At 31.1% G+C, this 15,260-nt stretch overlaps 1 protein-coding gene across 1 annotated transcript; it reads right to left on the reverse strand.

The window, feature by feature from the left end:
* Positions 1-285: 285 nt before the first annotated feature.
* LOC126883520 (piggyBac transposable element-derived protein 4-like) lies at positions 286-1,349 on the reverse strand. The gene is made up of 2 exons (XM_050649133.1): positions 758-1,349; positions 286-702 (listed from the first exon to the last, which is right to left on the reverse strand). Exons 1-2 carry the CDS (start codon positions 1,291-1,293, stop codon positions 462-464), a joined length of 777 nt encoding a protein of 258 aa, XP_050505090.1. The 5' UTR covers positions 1,294-1,349; the 3' UTR covers positions 286-461.
* Positions 1,350-15,260: the final 13,911 nt, after the last annotated feature.

Genomic DNA, 15,260 nt, shown 5'->3' on the forward strand with positions numbered 1-15,260 from the left:
GCCTCTTTGTATTTTTTTGATAAGGCATCTTTTATCGAGATGTGGATCCTTTTTTAATATGGTTCAAAATATACCTAAAAATGTAAATCAAAAATAAATGTTCATATTATTAGAAAGTTTCCATAATCGTACTTAACCATATACAAATATGTTGTGGATTTGACAAATATTCAAAATATATCGATATAAACTGATTTTTCGAAAAAGTACTGAGAGGCAAAAATTTTTTTAAAACATTGTGTTTACCTAATGGTACTACAATATTTACCCTTTCTTTACCGGTCGTCAATACCTATGTAGTACTGCCAGAACCAGAGTTTTTAAAATGTCATGAGCCCCAGTGCCATATATATACGGCATTATAGAAAATAGATCAAGAGTTGTTTTATGAGGAGATAATAAATACTATTGATATGAAATAATTGATTCAGCTTGTATATTTTATTATAAGAATATACATTTTAATACATTTCTTTTGTGTGATATTCTTCGAAGCAAGGAAAAACACATAGACCCACGTCGCATTCATTGCACATATATCTTGAATCTCGCCTCTTTTTTTGGTCACGAATTTTAGACTGTGAACAAACAATACATCTTCGAACTTTTTTATTTGGTACCATAGCCGGAAAATGTCGCCCCGTCAGACGCTGATGTTTTGATGTATTCAACGTCCTGGGTATGGTTTTTGGTACATTATAACTGTAACAAAAGATTTTCGTAAATAAAATAAATTTATAGTCTCTCACAAAATTACCTTTCAAGCAGCTGTCGAGTTAGCCTCAATTGGAAATCTGCCAAGGGCAACTGCCCTGGATTTTGCATAAGGAATAATGCATGACTGTTCAGGACACATAGATCAAGAATGTGAAAGAATAGTTTCTTGTACCACTTTAATGTTTTTCTAACGCATTCTGTGGAACTTAGCATCATATCCGTTCTGTCTACTGCTCCCATATTTTGGTTGTAGTGGACGACACATTCCGGTTTCTTCACAGATTCCCCTGTCTTCATGTTTGTTTTATTTACATTTATCATTTGATCTTTATGAAAAGTTGTCAACATATTAACGTCTCTACGATCTTTCCATCTAACGGCTAACATATTATCGCTAACCATCGATTTTGTTTCGCCTTTTTCTAATTTACCCGATAAATCAGGCATTTGTTTTCTGTTAGTTCTAACGGTACCACATGTATTTGTTTTGTGTTCAAATAAATAGGTAGAAAGCGTTGGAGAGGTATACCAGTTATCCGTGAATAGAGAGTGGCCTTTATCTAAATAAGACTTCATAAGTGTTGTTACAACTGACCCTGATATCCCCAGATCCTTGTATAGCTCTATTTCCGTTTTGGAGCCTGTATATACGGTAAAATTTAAAACGTATCCTGTCTCACAGTCGCACAAAAGAAATAGTTTAATGCCAAAACGATGACGTTTTGTCCTTATAAACTGCTTGAAAAGCAGGCGTCCTTTAAAAAGCATTAAACTCTCATCAATTACTAAGTTCTGGAATGGAGAAAATCTCTGAGCAAATGTATTTTTGATCTTTTCGAAAATTCCTCGTAACTTATGGAAAGAGTCGCCTTTAATTTGTTGGGCATTATCTGCAAAATGTAACATGCGTAATATAATTTGAAAGCGGTTTCTGGACATAACTTTTCCAAATATTGGAGTGTACAACAATTCATCTGTCGACCAATGTTCGAAAAGTTTGTATTTTCGATGACGAGCAGCAAGGAAAAGAACAGCAATAAAAGTAAAGAAATCTTCTTTAGCCATTGCTGTCCAAGTTATTTTTGTATTCAAATGTGTCTGTTCTAAAGCATATTTATTAGTCTGCGTTATAATCATGTTCACTACCTCATCATTCATAAATAATAGAAAATAATCCAATTCACTGAATGGAACTTCCGTGTTTTCTAAACAAGCACCAGCAGTTTTATCGTCAAAATTATGTATTTGAGGAATAAACTTGCCTTTTGTCCAGTTCACGCTAAAGTTTTCAGGTAAAGCATTCCTTACCGCTTGTGCTTCTTTCTGTTCATCATTGGCCGCCATTTCATTTATCTCATCCTCACTGTCGCTGTGGTTTTCGGTGCACAACATGTGATCAATCTCTTCTTCGGTACTAGCTTCACTGTCAGTAGGTTGAAATTCACTTCCACTGTCAATGTAGGGATCTTCATCCGAATCTAGACAATCTAGTATTCTATCGATATCGGCCTCCGCAAGGCCACACATACTAACTTTAGTTTTCTCTGACGGTGGGTTTAAAATGTGACCAAAAAATAAAAAGTGTCGCCTGTATATTGTCCTAGAATTTAAAACAATTTCACCGGCGAACGTATAAATACGGCGGTGGGACTGAGAGCCCATCTAGTTGTTGCCGTATATATACGGCGCTGGTAAAGAAAGGGTTAATTAAATTGGAACGTACACAAAAGTTTGGGGGGGTTTAAAGGAACAAAACCCCCATAAAATTTTTATGGGGTGTCCAAATTTACCTATAATTTTTCTTCCTAAGATACTACTGCCGTAAAAATACCACATGTCCATTTTCAATAAAAAATCTCTAATAGTTTTCGATATATTGGAAAAAATCGATTTTCATTTTGTAACTTCAAAGGGCTGTAACTTTTTTCATGTGCATATTTGTACTAAGGTAAGTTAGGTTCATTCGAATTATTTTTGGTCCCAAAATATGTGATTAAATTTATGACCTGTATTTTTGTTACACCCTGTATACATTCAAAATAAGTCCGGAAATGGAAAAACTGAATAAATATAAGCAACTTTTGTTATACAGCATTTCTTCACTAAGCTAATACTTTTCGAGTTATTTGCGAGTAAACATGTGCATTTTTCAACAAAAACAAAACACATTTAGAAGGTTTTTGCAAATGAATTAAAGAAGTAAGTATTTTATCGAAAAAAAAATATAGCTTATTAAAAATTTAACAAAATAGGGTATGAATGTGGTCCCCAGACCAAGTAGAAGAAAATGTTTGAAAAATGGGAAGACACTTGCACCAAATAGCACAAAACAGAGAATAATGGAGAACTCTTGGGGAGGCCTGAGTCCTGAGGCCTGAAACTCCTTGTCCAGGAGTGAATGCAAACAGATTGAAGAAGAAGAATAATAAGAAAAACTCGGTAATTTACTATAAATGAAGACTTGGTTTACGTTGTTACGAATAAAGAATTATAAGAAGTATATAAGAAAAATAAGTCTTATTATACTCCTGGCACAATTCAATTTGAACACTGAGAAGTTTTCTATTAAATCGGAAATTTAAGCATAGTTTAGAAATTATATTTTCAGTTGTAATATGTTTTTCCAACTGTTTATTAGAAAAAAGTTATTTTGATAACGATTAACAAAAAAATAGCCCCCCACTCAAACTTTTAAAAACCATCAGTATCGATTTTATATTGCTTTATGAGTCAATTGTAAAATATTTGTGTAGTGCTGTCATTAAGGATGTATTCGAATGGGCATAAATTTGATTGTGCTATGCAAAAATAGTTAAATCAAAAACGCCGCATCAGTAATTAAAAGAGGAATATAATTGAAATTTTAACCAGCTGCGAATAAATATTCAACTTGGAAATACGCAAAAAAAGTTAAACCGGCGCCGCGGTAAACAACGGCTTTGAAAACATTACAAATTAATCAGAGAATACGGATATTACATTAAAAACGTGGAGAATAGACTATGGGAGACTAAGGTTACGTTTACATGACAGGCGCTTAACGCGCGTTTAAAACTACACACATTTTATTTAAAGCTAGCTGTCCACTTGAGACCAAACCTCGAGAGAAAATCTCAAGATTAGTCTCAAGGTGTTGCCCATTTGAAATCACTTGCGGTCTCGATATCGGCATAGAAAACTCGCTGGTGACTTTAGTCTCGAGACCAAGACAATTCCATGTCGACTCGAGAGTCCACACACAGCCTACTTTGTGACGTCATCGCAAGTATACATATTTTCATCCTTCAAATACTCTGGGCTAATTAGCAAAATTCATGGAAAAGTTATTTACCAGCAATTTTATTGCTGGAATCGAATTATAAGATCCTATATATTAATAATATAGGTACGTAAAGTCCGCAGATAGTGTGCTACTTTTTTTATAAACAAAATGGCGCCGACAAATCGTATTTTTTTCAATTATTGCTCTATAACTCCGAAGATTTTAACTTTACAAAAAAAACACCCAAATAAAAATTCACCGCAATTAAATTCTGCATAGAGATATGTTTTTGACGATTTGCTCCGACGAAAATTTTCCTCGGAAAATGCGGGTTTTCCTAACAAAAACTATAATTTTCAAATAAAGTTTTAGGTAAGTAATTATTAATCAATAATTAAATATCTTAGTGACATCAAAGATTTCTTGGTATAGATTGTAATTCCAGAAGCCGGTGAAAATGAAACGAATATTTTAGCAACAATTCAATTGTTAATTAACAATTTACGATCGCAATAATATCCAAAATATTCATGATACATTGATCAAACTTATAAAGATTATAAAGATGAGATGCTTGTTTAATATTTTATCGACAAAATATAAATTTTTCTTTTTTTTGCATAATCTTTAAATTTTGAAAAAAAAATAGTTATAATACGTTGGTCTAATTAGTAAAGTACAAAGAAAGGTTATTTACCAGCAATTTTATTGCTTTAATCGAATTATAAGATCCTATATATTATTAATATAGATATGCAAAGTCCACAGATAGTGTGCTACTTTTTTTGTAAAGAAAATGGCGCCGACAAATCGTATTTTTTTCAATTATTGCTCTATTACTCCGAAGATTTTAACTTTACACCAAAAATACTCAAATAAAAATTCACCCCATTTTAATTCTACATAGAGGCATGTTTTTCTCGATTTGCTCCGACGAAAATTTTCCTCGGAAAATGTGGGTTTTCCCAACAAAATCTCGAATTTTCAAATAAATTTTTTGGGCGAGTAATTATTTATCAATAATTATATAGCTTGGTGAAATAAAAGCTTCCTTGGTATAGAGTATAAATTCAGAAGCCGGTTAAAATGAAACGAATAATTTAGCAACAATTCAATTGTTAATTAACAATTTACAGTCGCAATAAGAACCAAAATAATCATGAGACATGGATCAAACTTAGAAATATTATAAAGGTGATGCCTATTTAATATTTTGTTGACAAAATATAAATTTTTAATTTTTTTGTATAATCTTTAAATGTTTAAAAAAATTGTTATAAACAAATTGGCATTTCTTAGAAATTGTTTAATATATTCTAATTTTAAAAAATACTTAAAATGCGTATTTCATAGGTCTTGAAAATGAATGCTTTAAAAAAAATTTCCAACCATTTGCAAAAAAGTTAGGAAACAGCAAAATAAATATACGATATCTCCATTGTTTATAATTTGTTTTAATGGTTTCAAAGCTTAAAAGTGAGTCTATGGTACAATCTAATTACTCACAATTAATGTCAAAAATTAGTGCAATGGTTATATTTTAATCAAAGATTAAAATTACTTTTTTTGTAATTTTTAGCGCGAAAGTAGGGTTGATACAGAGCCGGAGATAAAATGTTCACTCGAAGCGACTGACACGCTTAAACTCGCGCGTGTTGTGTATGTGGGCGGGTAGCTACGGTACTGTATTATTCTACTTTCGCGCGTGTAAATTACAAAAAAATATATTTATAATCTTTAATTGAATTATAACCATTAAGCTGATAATCGATATTGTTTAATAAATAATTAGCTTGTACTTTAAACTCACTTCTACGCTTTGAAAGAATTAAAAAAATATATTAACCGTAGTAATCGTATGTTTATTTTGCTGTTTCATAACTTTTTTTGCAACTAGTTGCAAAAAAGTTTTAAAGCATTCATTTTCAAGATATTTGAAATGCGCATTTTAGCTATTTTTTAAAATTATAATATAATAAAAACTTTCTGAGAAACGTTAATTTGTTTATAACTATTTTTTTTTTAAACATTTAAAGATTATGCAAAAAAATAAAAAATTTATATTTTGTCGACAAAATGTTAAATATGCATCTCATCTTTATAAGATTTCAAAGTTTGATCAGTATATAATAATTATTTTGGTTATTATTGCGACCGTAAATTATTAATTAACAATTGAGTTGTTGCTAAAATATTCGTTTAATTTTCACCAGCTTCTGGAACTATAATCTAAACCAAGAAGGCTTTTAAGTCACCAAATTATTTAATTATTGGTAAATAATTACTTATCTAAAACTTTATTTAAAAATTAAAGATTTTGTTGGGAAAACCCGCATTTTTCGAGGAAAATTTTCGTCGGAGCAGATCGGGAAAACAATTCTCTATGCAGAATTTAATCACGGTGAATTTTTATTTGAGTGTTTTTTTTTGTAAAGTTAAAACCTTCGGAGTTCTAGATAGTCCTGTCGCCAGGGGGGGTACAACGGCCTCCTGTATTCAGATGGACTTACCCAAGTTTTTTTTATGTATTTTGACCTGTAGAACACGAATTTTTTGGGTAACAGTTGATCCGGATGTCGATAAGATTGTTATAAACCAAGAAGTTGAGGAATCACATAACAGCGATTTCTCGCAAAACGAAACATTTTTTTGTATTTTTTGGGCTACTCTAACCAAAAAATGTTACTACAAATTTTTTCGTAGGATGCATAGTTTTCGAGATAAACGCGGTTGAACTTTCAAAAAAACGAAAAATTGAAATTTTTGAACCCGAAAAACTTTTGATTAAAAAATAAAATAGCAATTCTGCTTACCGCATTTGAAAGTTCAAGTCAAATTATATCGGTTTGAATTATTTGTATTGCTAAAAATGTATTATTTTATTGTTAAAACAAAGCTATAAACACCAAGTGCTTGAGTGATGTTTCAATGATTTCTCATTTAAAATCGAACGAGTACGTAGAGAAGGTAAAAGTGCAAGCGGGGCTATTTCTAAGTAGCATGCATTAAAACGCATGTATTAGGCACGGGAAACACTATGTGTTTATAGCTTTTTTTTAACAATCAAAAAATAAAGTTTTAGCAATGCAAATATTCAAAACAGATATAATTTGACTTAAACTTTTAAAGGCGGTAAGCAGAATTGCTATTTTATTTTTTATTTAAACGTTATTCGGGTTCAAAAATTGCAATTTTTCGATTTTTTGAAAGTTCAACCGCGTTTATCTCGAAAACTATGCATCCTACGAAAAAACTTGTAGGAACATTTTTTGGTTAGAATGACCCAAAAAATACAAAAAAATGTTTTGTTTTGCGAGAAATCGCTGTTATGTAATTCCTCAACTTCTTGGTTTATAACAATCTTATCGACATCCGGAACAACTGTTACCCAAAAAATTCGTGTTCTACGGGTCAAAATACATAAAAAAAACTTGGGTAAGTCCATCTGAATTAAGAAGGCCGTTGTACCCCCCCTGGCGACAGGACTAAGAGCAATAATTGAAAAAAACACGATTTTCGAGTGCCATTTTGTTTATAAAAAAAGTAGCACACTATCTGAGGACTTTGCATACCTATATTATTAATATATAGGATCTGATAATTCGATTTCAGCAATAAAATTGCTGGTAAATAACTTTTCCCAAAAATGGCCTATTCTCCGATAATCAGCCCAGACTAAAAATGGATTCGCGTCAGGCAGTAGCTATTATAATTGCGTAACAAAAAGATAAAAAAAGAAGAAGTCTTGGATGAGAAAATGGGTGGATCACCGAATTGACTTAGGAGCCTTGCGTAAATGAGTTGCGGTTGGAGGATGCCACAATATTTCAGTAATTCGTTGGATATTCCGTCTTTACTTGCAACTTTTCAGTTCTTCAGCTTTTGTAGCGTTTTTCGAACTTTTCTGTATTTGTATGTATTTCTTTTATTGTGATAACTTTTGGTTTTCCTGTTCTAGCGTCATTTGTTCTTCCTCCTCATAGAGCATATTTAAAAAGTCAATCCATGTATCCTATTCAATGTGCTTTGGTTATATAATAATAGCCTAATAAAATAAAAAAAGTCAAAATGTAAATTCGTACAGGTTAAAACAAATTTTATATCAAAGTTTAGGTGGGTAAAAAAGATATTTTCAAGAAAGTATCCAAATCGTACAAGGAGATCATTGTTTAAATAATTAAAAAGGGATTATTTTTGCAAAAAAAAAAATACTTTTTTAACTGCTGAGGTAATTCACTTATTAATGAAGGTCTATGGGATTTTTCTCTGCAAAGTTGAAGGGTAAATATTTCACATAAGACTTACTAAATTAAATTTGACCCGCTATTTATATAAATATTTGTATATAAAACTTTAAAAACAAATTTGCAAAAAATTTTTTTAGCGTTTTAAATAAGCACTACAAAATATTTTATTTTACAAACTAAGTTGCGCTATATTATCAGTATTAAGCAAAAAAAATTGGTCGAAAAATATTTAATATTTTTAGAGATATTGAATTTGTTTTAAATGTTACTATATTTTCAATTGCAAAAACGCGGTTGTTGCCAAACAAATATTCACCTGCTTAAGATCTCATTGTCTTTATTTTTATGTATATTTTCGATAAATATATTGATAAATTCAAATTTCAACTAAACTCCCCCCTAAAATGGCATTTGAAAATTATTCAAATTTGTTTATAAATTGTTTTTTTAATAACGTCGCGGGGATTAAGTATCTTGAAATGCCGTTTCGATAATTGGGTTCCTGGGAATTTTTTACTAATTAACAAAAATTTTTGTCGTTTTTTCTTGTTTTTTTTCTTGGAGTTATTTACTACTGGCCCTTTTAGGGTTAAATTTTATTAAGAATGTCGAATCTCTGAGTTGTAGATTCTAAACCTAAAAATATTAAAATGTAACTAAAATCTCTTAAATAAAATGTGGCTACTTACTGAGTTACAGGGTGTTTTATTTAAAAATTTAAAAAATATTGTTACCAAGTACTTTAAAACTGTTTGACGTATACTTATCATACTTGGCAGAAAGTGTGGCTATTATACACCCTACTAAATTGTGATTAATAAACGTTTATAGCTAGTGCCAGATGCGTACGACAGGGGATAGTGAATGACTGACCTTTCCCAAATTATACGCCACTGAGTGAATTACTATTTTAGCGAAATTTTTCGATTCTCCAGTACTTTGTTTGTAAATAACTTTATTGGTATCGATAAAATCATCAGTTTGAGAGATATGGGAAGTTTAAAATGAATGAATGAATGAATCAAAATAACTATGCCGTTTCATTTTTAACGTCCACTATCTCGAAAACGAATGACTTAATCGTTACCAGTAAAGAGTATATTAGGTTTGTTCTAGCATCAGTTTCAAACGGTTTGAAACCATCAGCGAATAGTGGACCAGCGCGAGTAGAGGGGATAGCACTGGTGACTGTATTATGTTTTCTTACTGACCAACTGTTTGCTGACGGTTTCTGACTAGTTTGACTGTTTGCTAGAACAAACCTATTATTTACAAAGAAAGTATTGGAGAATCGAAAAATTTCGCTAAAATAGTAATTCCCTGAATGGCGTAGAATTTGGGAAGGGTCAACCATTAACTATCCCCTGTCGTACGCCTCTGGTAGCAGCTAGAAACTTTTATTTATCACAATTTAGTAGACTCTATAGTACCCACACTTTCTGCCGAGTATGATAAGGATACGTCAAATAGTTTGAAAGTACTTGGTAAAAATAATTTTTAAATTTTTAAATAAAACTCAGTAAGTAGCCACATTTTATTTAAGTGATTTTAGACCAATCTTAATATTTTTAGGTCTAGAATCTACAACTTAGAGATTCGACATTCTTAATGAAACTTAACCCTAAAAGGGCCCTAGTAATAAAACTCAAAGAAAAAAAAAGAAGAGAAAAAAAAAGGCAAAATATGGTTAATTAGTGAAAAATCCCAGGAACCCAATTATCGAAACGGCATTTCAAAATATTTAATCCCCGCGACGTTATCAAACAAAAAATTTATAGACAAATTTGAGTAATTTTCAAATGCCATTTTAGGGGGAAGTTTAACTGAAATTTGAATTTATCAATACATTTATCGAAAACATACATAAAAATAAAAATAATAAGATTTAATACAGGTGAATATTTTTTTGGCAACAACCGCGTTTTTGCAATTGAAAATAGAGTAACATTTAATAAACAAATTCAATATCTCAAAAAATATAAAATATTTTTGGACCAATTTTTTTATTAATACTGATATGATAACATAGCGCAACTTCTCCTGTAATATAAGATATTTTATAGTGCTTATCTAAAACGCTAAAAATAATTTTTTTCAAAATTTGTTTTTAAAGTTTTATGTATAATTATTTAAATAAATAGGGGTCAAATTTAATTTAGTAAGTCTTATGTGAAAGATTTACCCTTCAACTTTGAAGAACATAATCCTATAGACCTTCATTAGTAATTGAATGACCTCAGTAGTTAAAAAAGTAATTTTTTTGCAAAAAGACCCCTTTTTAATTATTTAAACACTGATCCCCTTGTATGATTTGGATACTTTCTTGAAAATATCTTTTGTACCCACCTAAACTTTGATATAAAATTTATTTTAACCTGTAGGAATTTACATTTTGATTTACATGTGTAATTTTATTTTACTAGACTTTAAGTTAATTTACCTCCACTCTTTGATCTCTTATACAAGGCCATATTTCCTTTTGATGACCATAAAAACATGTTTTCTTTCGTTTGTAAAACGTTTGCAGTAACAGCTATTTATTCTTGAATAAATTGAAAATAATGTGACAGTTTTTCGAAAATTTGTTGTCTGGCAATAGACACGAGAGCCCGCAGGGCTCGAGTGGCTATTTCCCAATGACAACAAATTTGAGTAAAAATGAATCATTATTTTCTTATTTATTCTTACTGTCGTGTGATATTCGTAAGATTATTTTTTAATACGTATATTATTGATATTTTCTTAAATGTGACAGTTGTCAAAACTAGGAAACTGATAGAAATAGAATAGAAATATGCTTTATTGTCATGAAAAATTTAACAATTTTATAGACAAAGCTTACAAGAATCATAAATAAAAACAATAACAAATACAATTTACTAAAATTATACAAATCGTCAATATAAATAAAACATAATAAAGTCAAATAAAAATCAGTAACAATCTATTGCAAAATTAAAAAAAAATTGCAATTTGCGTAATCTACCTTAAGAAATTTAATAAGAAATTTAATAAGTTATGCTGCTGCTTATGACACTCAAATATAGATTAAGATTCTACTTATACATAACAATACTGTAATTTCTTAGTTATTGGTTAAGAAACTCTGCTATTGAATAATATGGTCTTTCAGATAAATAGGCTTTAGTCATTTTACGGAACTTGGGGAAAGATGTTGCAGATTTAAGTTGTAGAGGGAGATGGTTGTATAGCCATTAAACAGAAACAATCTGCTTAAAAAATTCTATCGGTAATTTTCTACAGTAGATAATTCTAAGTATAATTTTAATCTGATTGGACAGAATTAAACACGTGATCAAATATCTTACTATACGATTGGAAGTTAAAATCATCAAAAAATAATCGATTTAATTTAGATTTATGTAGCTTTCTGTTGGTCAGAATCTCTTATGAATGAAATAATCGCTGTAATTTTTATTTCTGTAGCTTTCTATTGGTCAGAACCTCCTATGAATGAAATAATAAGTAAATATATAGCACATATATTTTGCATCTCATGTATTACATGACGCAACAAAAAAAAAAGAAACTCAACAACTCATTTATATCTCACTTTTTAAATAAAATTGCGTCTGATTTAAATATACTAGTCCCAAATGCCACGCAGCCATACCACTATAATGGTGAGCGGTGACGACCAACTGGTGGGAGAAGATGACGAGCAACTGTACAGTGATAGCTGGTTTACTGACAGGGATGTGTATATCTACTTACCAATGTGTAATCTTTATACATCGACTTTGTGTCATTATGTTCATTAAATTTAATACTCTAATCGTAATCTGTAATTTAAAGGTCTTTTTACCTAATTCTGTGGCTAGTTTCATCTAGGTAGTACTTTGACGTTCTTACTGATGATGGTCTGATAGGACCGAAAACGTTTTGAAGAATTTTATAAACCCATTAGGATAATTTATTTAAAAAAGTTTAATGAAACATTATAGTTATACCAATTTATATTTGAATTTTTCCTTTTAAATTTTAAAATTTTTTGTTGGAAAATCTTTAAATATAGTACAAAATCGCTTTCGTTGTGTTTGAAAGGTGAAATCGATTCCAAAGGAAGCTGCAATGCTAGAACTTAAAATTCACTTGTTCGTCCGGGTGTTCAGGGAAATTAAAATGCACACAAAGATATTTTAATTACAAGTCCGCATCCTATGTTTTGTATAATAAGAATTTTTAAATAACATTTGGTTTAAATTAAAATTCCACACCGAAATTCAATTTCTGTTTGAATTTATTTAATGGTATTAGGTATTGTTGATAACATTTTAATTTATTATCTATTACTACGATTAACCAATAATATTGAACCATCAAACACATTTTAATTTAATAAGGCCATTACGTCACTTGTACAGAGAGGTTCAAATTTGTGGAATAAATTTATTATTTCGAGAATGGGCTAATTTGGAGAAAAATCCCAGATCGATTTTTACTTTTAAATTACTATTTTTTGACATATTTATATACCATAATAGTGACGTCATCCATTCGGGCGTGATGACGTAATCGATGAGTTTTTTAAATAGGAATAGGGGTCGAGTGCTAGCTCATTTGAAAGGTTATTCAGTTTTATATTTAATAATATAAACATCAAATTTTTTAAAAAATGAATAACCATTTTCAATTTCGTTGCAACACGAAAATTCAGCCGCATTATATTATAGTTCAATCAGAGAGTGCAGCAAGCACCTCTACCGGTTTCGAAACTTATTAACCTCTCATCAGAAGGCACATATGCTGCTCTCTCTGACCCAACCAGGACAAACCCCGGCGTGCAGTTACGGATTGCAACGAACAAAACGGCAGGGATGCCCTAGCGAAAACTGCTAGCAAAAGACAAAGTTTTCAATATAATAGCACATAAAATAATATCAAAAATATTACTCTACATCCCACCAGATGGGAACCTTCTCTGGTTACAACTCCGAGGCTTCTAAAATTTGCAAGCCATAACGGATGCTGAGACTAAAGAAGATGAGGGAATTTAACAATTTATAATTCACGTCCCATCTGCTCAGCGCGGTAAAGTTCCAACGGGAATAAATAAATAACGATGAATAACCATTTTCAATTTCGTTGCAATACGATACTATAGCCGCATTATATTCTAGTTCAATCAGAGAGTGCAGCAAGCTCCTCTACCGGTTTCGAAACTTATTAGTATCTCATCAGGGGGCACATATGCTGCTCTCTCTGATCCAACCAAAACAAATCCCGGCGTGCAGTTACAGATTGCAACGACCGAAATGGCATTTAATGTGCTATTAGATTGAAAACTTAGTCTTTTGCTAGCAGTTGCCGCTAGGGCATCCCTGCCATTTCGTTCGTTGCAATACGTAACTGCAAGCCGGGATCTGTCCCGGTTAGGTCAGAGAGAGCAGCATATGTGCCTCCTGATGAGAGACTAATAAGTTTCGAAACCGGTGGAGGTGCTTGCTGCACTTTCTGATTGAACTAGAATATAATGCGGCTGTAGTTTCATGTAACAACGAAATTGAAAATGGTTATTTATTTTTCATATATACGTTTACTCTGATTCAAGTACGAATGATCTCGTTGGAACTTTACCGCGCTGAACAGATGGGACGTGAATTATAATTTGTAAAATTCCCTCATCTTCTTTATTCTCAGCATCCGTTATGGCTTGCAAATTTTAGAAGCCTCGGAAGTGTAACCAGAGAAGGTTCCTATTGTTTTCAATCTGGTGGGATGTAGAGTAATATTCTTAATATCATTTATGTGCTCTTAGATTGAAAACTAGTCTCTTACCAGATTATTTATACAGGGTGAATCACTTATTTTAAAAGGACATAAGTCCGGTTTCATCAAAATGGCGTTTATGATAACAATGGGTTCTTAAAATGTAAACTCATGTACTGTATGATATAGACATCAGTCCATCTAAGATTGTAGACGTTAGAGTGTGTTGAAACATTTTGCTTACAATGGAAAGGTTATTTATCAGTCTTCTGACATATCTTTTTCGTAATGAACTATCAGTAATTTTTAAAACAGCTGCCTCTTATATTTTACTTCTCTATTTTTTCTGTTACTGGGTGTGGTTATTTGTAGTTTTGGTGCTAATGTTGATTATTACAGTCGTATTCAAACATTAAAAATGAGTGGTAGTGATAGCAATTCAGATATTATCGATAATAAAAAACGTAAATGCGTAAAATACCCTGTAAATTATAAAACTGAAAACTACATCGTTGAATGATACAGCTTAACTCGTTGTAAAATCGAAGCTTAAGTTGCAGGTTTATGCATAGACATAGACTATATGTAGAATCTACCTCTACCGTGTATTTCAGTACAAAAGGTTTTTTATTTGAGACAACTCTGTGTCTTTCATTTATGATTTAAAAACAACTAAATCATTTTTCTTTTTTTATTATGAAGGAATTGCAAAGAAAGAAGGTAACGAAATTTGTAGTTTCTTAGAAAAATACTTCTCAGACTACTACTATTCTCATAGAATAAAAGAAATGTACATTTTTTCAGATGGTTATCCTGGCCAATACCAGAATAATGTTATAGTCAGGTACTTGATGATTTTAGCTGGCATTTGTAGATTTGATAAATTTTTCCAATATTTTCCCGTTCGAGGTCATTCATTCATATGAAGCATGACCGCCTACTCAGTCCTTCACCTAGTATCCTACTAGCATAATCTGGACGTGTAAACATGTTACTAATTGATGGATTCGACCGTTACTTGATGGGAGTTCATTTTTTCTAACAATAAAACACTGAAAAAGTTTGTTTTATATACTTCCACAAAATTTATTATAACTATGTGACTACAGCTGTTACGGCAGAGTGCCTTTCTCAAGTGATTTCGTTTACTATGTGTTTGCCTTTTTAAAGCCTTTAACTGAAAAGATTGAGGAGAGAGGAGCTGTTTGTCTGAATTATATCTGTATTTTTTAATTTATTAATTTCCATAGTTTCTAATAAAGATAGCTTAAGGCCTTTGTTTTGAATATGCAAAATTTGAAACT

Source organism: Diabrotica virgifera, chromosome 4 (assembly GCF_917563875.1).
Source record: "Diabrotica virgifera virgifera chromosome 4, PGI_DIABVI_V3a".
NCBI classification, from domain to species: domain Eukaryota; kingdom Metazoa; phylum Arthropoda; class Insecta; order Coleoptera; family Chrysomelidae; genus Diabrotica; species Diabrotica virgifera.

Coding starts and splice junctions, on each gene's coding strand:
- LOC126883520 (XM_050649133.1), bottom strand. CDS start 1,293: ATGAAGTCTTATTTAGATAAAGGCCACTCTCTATTCACGGATAACTGG. Junction 703..757: donor ACTCGACAGCTGCTTGAAAG/GTAATTTTGTGA, acceptor CTTTTGTTACAG/TTATAATGTACCAAAAACCA.